The sequence below is a fragment of the Drosophila rhopaloa genome, unplaced genomic scaffold, assembly GCF_018152115.1.
Source record: "Drosophila rhopaloa isolate 14029-0021.01 unplaced genomic scaffold, ASM1815211v1 contig_2, whole genome shotgun sequence".
Taxonomy (NCBI): domain Eukaryota; kingdom Metazoa; phylum Arthropoda; class Insecta; order Diptera; family Drosophilidae; genus Drosophila; species Drosophila rhopaloa.
The window spans coordinates 20,765,624-20,772,576 of NW_025335083.1; the positions used below are offsets into that span (position 1 = coordinate 20,765,624).

A 6,953-nucleotide genomic window follows, 5' to 3' on the forward strand; every position below is an offset into this window, starting at 1 on the left:
AGCTCAAAATAGGATGAAAATGAGAAAACATGTAAAACATTGCAGTGTAAAGCTTTATTTTAGCTTAGCCCAAAGACGACAACGACGGTCTTAGTTCATAAAATATATCAGACTATTACAACATTTTCAAACTCATTAACTTTACAGTTTACATATGTAAGGTGTTTAAGTAGTTATTTAAATCAACCCATTTCCCTTTCCCACAAAAAACAAGCGCCATTAGTAAAAGCATTTAAAACAATTTATTCATGCATCACTAAAAAACATATCTGAATTCCAGTTAACACAAACTTCCTGCCCCAACTTTATCGCCTTTGGTGGCCTCCAATTCCTGGAGGACAGACGAAAGGAGTCTGATTTCGCGCATGGCAAAGCTCAGGATGTGATCGATCTCGTAGCTGTGATAGCTGGGCACAATGTCTGTGGAGAGATAGTGTCTGGATATCCAATTAGGTTAAAGGATTTTCAGGACTCACCGCGGCGCTTGCAGAGCATGCGGTACAGGATCTGGATGCCGTCGAACATGCGCTCCTTGTCGAGATTGTAGTACGAGGTGGTATCCTTGCAGGTGCTCAATATCTTCTCCCACTTGAGACAAGTGGCCCGCGAGTTGACATAGGATCGGTCCAGTCGGGCCAGATCGTTTTTGAGACCCAAGACGGTCAGAGCCGCCTCACTGGTGATCTGGACCATACGCTGGCGCATCTCCTCGATCTCGTTAAGTTTCTGGGCCTCCAACTTGGTTATCTCCACTTGGGCCAGCACTGCAAGAGGGGATTAGTCAACGCAAATCGAAAAGGAAAGTACCAAGAACTCACTCAGAGCATCGCATCGGTCGATGCAGTCCTTGGTGGAGATAAAAATGTCGGAAACCTTGACCACCTCCTCCAGGACCCTTTCGTATGGCTGGAATTGGGCCACCGTGGCCTTGAGGGCGTTGCGGAAGGTGCCCAGTTCGGCAATGGAGGTCTTGAACTCGTCTATCTCCCTGGTGACCTCCTCGTGGAGAACCGACTCCTCGCGAATCGACTTGTCCGCACTGCGCTTCTTGTCCGCACAATCCTTGATAAAACCATTGACCTCGACGAAGCGTTTGCGCAGGCGCTCCTGAATTTTGTACATCTTACGGATGCGCTGCACATTCAATGCCGTCTGCCGTTTGGCATCCTTCAGCAACTGCATCTGCACCTGCTTCATGGCATCGTGCTCTCGCAAATTGGCTATATACAGCATTTCAATGGTATCCCCAGCCGAATCCCAATTCGGTGGTTTTCTAGAGCATCCCCATTCAATGAGTTATTATAATTTTACCTTCGAGATCTTACCTTACACGAAAAATTCATCCTGCTGACGTGAGACGCGATAGTCATCGATGGCCACCTCTGGGTTAAGGTCCAGGTCGCCAATCACATCGGTCTTTATGGTGGGCTTACGGCGCGGCATCTTGACTTTTTTTTAAATAGTCTTTTTAAAATATTTATGGGTAAATATTTAGGAATATATGTTAGGCAACGTTGTGTCGAAGAGGTTTGGAGTTAAACTGAACGTTTGAAAGCAGGCAGCAAAGTCAGTGCTTTTATGAATACAATTCGCTTCGCAAATTTATATAAAAACACTATAGATTACAAAAAATACATTTCCCAAGGTCAACATAGAATTGATTGTATAGGTCCTCAGCTGTTGTGCGTCTTACTTTAACAAAGTTACAACAAAAAACGCTTAAAAATGTGTTTTTAAATATAATTTTTGTTATGGCAGAAATACGGAAAAAGCCAGCTTGTTTTCTGGATTTTTGATCAAAACCTTTGGAATTAATGGTCAGATCTGGAACTGTCATACCTCGTTGAACTCGTTACAAAATTACCAATCCATTCGTACTCTCAGCTAAAAAATTTAATTTTGGGCCAATTTTGGCAAAAAATCAAGTGTTACCCCTTATGAAAATTGCGAAAATCGATGAAAATTTTTTTTTCCCAAATCAACCCAGATTTGATAGTATAGGTTCTCAGCTGCACAAAACAGTTATTCTTTTGGCTGAGAGTCGAATTTCGGTAAAGTTATAACTAAAAAACTTTAATTTTATGACTAAAACCCAAAAAATGATCACCCAATTTTTTGAGTTTTTTAATCAAAACACTTGGAAATAATGGTCAAAAGTTGGAGTGTCATACCTCGTTAAATTCGTTATAAAATTTCCAATCAACTGGCATTTACAGCTAAAAAATTTAATTTTTGGCCATTTTTGGCAAAAAATCAAGTGTTACCCCTTATAAAAAATGCCAAATCTGATGAAAAAACAAATTTCCCCAAATCAAACTGAAATTGAAAGTTTGGGTTCTCAGCTGCAGAAAACAGTAATTCTTTTGGCTGTGCGTCTTATTTTGGAAAAGTTACAACAAAAACCCTGGTGTTAAAACAAATATTTGATGGCCAAAATCCGAAAAAAAAGAAGATCGATTTTTCGGTTTTTCGATCAAAACCATTGGAAATAATGGAATGTCATACATCGTTGGATTCGTTGGAAACTTATAGATGTAAAGAAAAAATAAATTAATTTTTGGCAGTGAACATCGTCACTATAACAACGAGCGAAAACAGTTTTCCTGGTTTTCGCACGCCTACACAACTATTGCCATAGTGATTGGGGAACCTCCTGGAAACCAATGTTATTTTATGTCACCCAAATACAAATCATGTTCCAAGTAGGTCTTGTTAATTTTTTATTACAAAACAATAACACATTCCGAAAAGTAAACACAAAGCACACGCAGCTACAAAAAGCACAATCCGCAGTAACGCGGTAACCAAACCAAAAAGAAAAAGGAAAAAAACTAAACCAAACTTACACTCCAAGCTTTTTGTTCCGGTCAAGGGATCCAAGATGCCACGCGTGAAGCCCACCAAGAAGCTCGATGTCCTGGGAAATCTGGACCTGCGGCCCGAGGATGCGGTGGGCGACTATATCAGTTCAAAGCAGCAGAAGAAATTCTTCGTGTGAGTACCAAATGGGTAGCAAAAATTGGCAACTTACAGAAGAGTTTTCATTCCGCGATGTTAAAGATATTATTTAAGAAATTTTTTTAAGCAGAATAATTTTAAGAATTTTAATATCGGAAATTCATATGAATAATTTGAAGACTTTCATGATACTTTCAATTAGTGTTTTTATAAAGTTAATATAAATCCGTAATCTTGTTTTTGTAGGATTCCACCGAACTCAGACTCCGCGGGCGACTCCATCGAGTTGATTTTCGTGAACAATCTTCGCGAACACGATGCCATGCTTAAGTTGCAGGACGAGATGCTGTCCAATGCCAAGCGGCAGACCAAGGTGAACTCCACCAGGGTGAAGAACATGTACAAGATCCAGGAGCGGCTGAGGCGGCGCTTCATCGAGGTGAACAGCTTCATCAAGGACTGCGCGGACAAGAAGCGAGCCGCCGAGAAGACCGCCCAAGGGGAGAGCCTCTACCACAAGGAGCTCGGCGAGGGCATTGAGAGCTTCAAGGGGGAGATCGGGGAGCTCAAGGCCTTTCGGGAGGCTCTCAAGGCCACCGTCCACGAGTTCCAGCCCTACGAGAAGGTGCTCGACGAGGTGGTGAAGGTATCCAGCATATTCGTATCCCCGAAGGACTGCATCGACCGCTGTGATGCATTAAGTAAGCATTACATTACATTAATAAACTTGATATGACAATCAACATTAATAAGAATTTATTTTAAATTTTACAACATTTTCAAGTTAGACTTTATAAAATAAACTCGATCTTTAAGTTCTTAAAGCTTATAACATTATTATTCCATATACAAAAGTTTTCGAATGTATGTTAGCCATAAAGCAAACCAGAATTAGTTACCTTTAATGTTTAAAATATTTAATAATTTAATATATTATTAGTGCTAGCTCAAGTGGAGATCAACAAACTGGAGCATCAAAAATTGATGGAGATTGAGAGTATGCGGCAGCGTATAGTACAGATTACTAACGAAGCGGCTCTGACTGTGTTGGGCCTCAAGAATGATCTAGCCAGGCTCGAAAGATCTTACAACGAGTCCAGAGTTCAGTGTCTCAGGTGGGAGAAGATCTTGGCGAACACCAAGGATGTAATTAACAACTGTTATATGGACAAGGAACGCACGTTAGAGGCGATTAACAACCTTCATCGGATTCTTTGCCGTCGACGAGGTGAGCACCTAAACTTATGTTATTTATCTAAAAAAAAAAAAACATTTTTTATACAAAATTGATTTACTATAAATATATTTATTGTCTATAGATATAACTTCGTCCTCTGCTCGCGGTGACTTAGCCAAAACGTTGGATTCCATCAAAAACGAAGTGGAGATATTGACTGGTGTTCTGAAGCAGATCGAATCATCCGACTCCGCTGTAAAAATGGGTGAAGTAAGAGATATAACCCTCTGCTAGTCTAAAGAAAAAATTCCGAGTATTCAAATAAAAACTTAAATAATTATTAAAGCCAATAAAAATATTTATGCAATGTAATATTGAAAGTTAATAAGTTCTTAAGTGTTTATGGATAAACTAATCTATACTATTTTACGAGACAATTTTGCTTAATTGAGACTTAAGCAAGAAGCTTAAATATTTCTATGTGTTATTGTAGATGGTTTTTATGTGAGCTGCGTCTGCGCTTGTAGCAGTTATTAATTGTCCTACGCTCTGCATTCGGTTGTTAATGCCACTTTCTAATTGCTTTTACCTCATAAATCTTTTTCCACAACTTCCTCAATGCTATTGTCCGAGTGCAGGGTCCCAAAGTGGATCCTGGTCCGGCTTTCGTCGCGTCCTGGCTCTGCAGTCATCATAAGTCACCAAATTGTCGGACACTCAAGACAAATGTGACACTGGCTTATTTAATTAGAGAACGGCAGACGGGATGAGAAAGAAGTACTTAAGCACCAGAGTCTGTGCATCAATTGGACATTTAGCGCTAACTGCGCCAACTTCGCTTGACGGCTTTTTAATTACGTCAGCCCGGGAAAATGTTCCTCTTTCTCCATTCGCTGCATGACAATTAGCCGGTCTAAAAAAAAAGAGAGAATGCCCTAGTCAATTGGCAATTTCTTTCTATTTTTCAGTTTTCAGTTGGCAAAAAACTTTTTTAATTACCACTGAAAAGAGACGTTGACAAAAAAACACTGGCCAACAATTCTGCCGACGGCTCTGATTTTCAATTATTTATTGACAGGAGTCTCGATTCGTCGTTTAACCTGTCCAACTCTTGACACGACGACCTCCGCACTCTGAACAAATGCACAAGAAAGGTTTCGGTTCAACACTTTTGCGGAAATGCAACTTTAGTGTCAGATAGCAGTCGGTTTTGGCTTAAATAATTATTGTGAAAATGTACAAAAGTTTTTAAAAAGCATTTTAAATACACACAAGCTACAAAAACATTAGCTCTTTTAATAAGTTTTAAGTAAAGTTAAGAGTGGCAAATATTAATAAGCACAGGAGGCAAAAACTCAACACCACAAATTATCGGATTGATAAATGCCCTGCGGCCAGAAATAAATTTGAAGTTTTCCAGAAACATGCGATCTGGCAAGATGTTTCTGGGCCCCCAACTCAATAGGTCTTTGACATCTTTATGCTTCTGGTCGTGTTTCAGATACCCACTCTCCAAAGACATTTCCGCTCTGGTTGGTCTTTCGATTGGGACCCCGAAAAGGTGTAAGAACTCGGCCGAAGTTAATGTATGGAAACATTTTAATTAATGCTGACAGCTGAAAATGTCGCGGCCAGCTTTTGTTGTGTAAATTTCATCGACTCGAGGCGTTGGACTTTATAATTATGATTGGATTTCGTTGCACGTTGCCCGTTGCCCGTTCCTATTTCTTTCTATTTTCTTTTTCAATTTGCCTTACCCGTTTCCCCATTGAGCAGCACGTCAGTAAATTAATCCGCTTAGCCGTCGCATATTCCTATGCCCCTTGGGGTCCACCAGACTAGACAACTAACAGACCCACAGAACCAAACCCGATGAATCAGATTTGGAGTAGGAGAAACCCGCCAGACGTTTGACCAGACGGTTAAGCCTTAATCCTTGATAGTTGTTGGCCCTCGAACTTTTCTAGGGTTTCCACTCGGGCGTTTTTTCCAGGTGTCAAGGTAAATGAATGGGACAATGGGGAGTTGGGGCTCCACTTGCCCGAGGAGCTAATTAATGGGTTCAATTGTTCCCTTAATGCATGACAAATAAATTAAGATAAGCATTAATTGGAGATTATTCAAAGATTAATGCGCTGGGAAAATTAATTTCAAACAAATCACTGAAAAATAGATGGAAATAAAGTGTTTATCTACAAGAAATGTCAAAATACATTGTAAATTATTAGATTCAGTGTGAAATTGTGCGGGAATGATTATTAATTGTACTAATTGTTTGCTGATAAGAAATAATTATAAAATAAAGGAACTTAATTCTCCGACTGAAGAGAATATAAACAATATTAACAAGGAAATGGAATATATTGGTTTTTTTGTTTCCGTTTATAATATCTGTTTGAAATATTCAGAAATAAGCATTTAAGCCATTTATTAAATTTAAAACTAAAATCTCAACATTTGGTTCATTGCGTGCTAGCGATGGAGCTGAAAACTAATTATAATTTTATGTTCTTTCTACGTTAGCTGGGAGTCAGATGCTTGGAATATATCTTATAGATAAACTATCAGTATAATCTCACCAACTTTGTAATAGGAACAGTATTGTGAGATAATAAATAATTCAGCTCGGAGACCATTAAATCGATGGACTTGAAAGAGGAGTCACCTCAATGCCAACTGAAACTATTGACCCTGGATATAACCTTTGCTGTGCCCGTCGGCCAAAACAAGTGGACTGCACTCCTGACCAGTCCAGCAGGAGCAGCAACAATTTTCATTGTAATAACAATATATAACACACAAATTTGAATAACAAATT

General features: G+C 39.4%; 2 protein-coding genes across 2 annotated transcripts; one reads left to right on the forward strand and one right to left on the reverse strand.

Moving 5' to 3' along the window:
• Positions 1-219: 219 nt before the first annotated feature.
• Positions 220-1,513, reverse strand: LOC108040466. The gene is made up of 4 exons (XM_017117948.2): positions 1,331-1,513; positions 819-1,273; positions 477-764; positions 220-420 (listed from the first exon to the last, which is right to left on the reverse strand). The coding sequence occupies exons 1-4, from the start codon at positions 1,441-1,443 to the stop codon at positions 281-283; spliced, it is 996 nt and encodes a 331-aa protein (XP_016973437.2). The 5' UTR covers positions 1,444-1,513; the 3' UTR covers positions 220-280.
• A 1,186-nt stretch (positions 1,514-2,699) lies between these two features.
• LOC108052131 lies at positions 2,700-4,507 on the forward strand. Its single transcript, XM_044460005.1, has 4 exons — positions 2,700-2,994; positions 3,205-3,659; positions 3,899-4,186; positions 4,278-4,507. The coding sequence occupies exons 1-4, from the start codon at positions 2,882-2,884 to the stop codon at positions 4,427-4,429; spliced, it is 1,008 nt and encodes a 335-aa protein (XP_044315940.1). The 5' UTR covers positions 2,700-2,881; the 3' UTR covers positions 4,430-4,507.
• Positions 4,508-6,953: the final 2,446 nt, after the last annotated feature.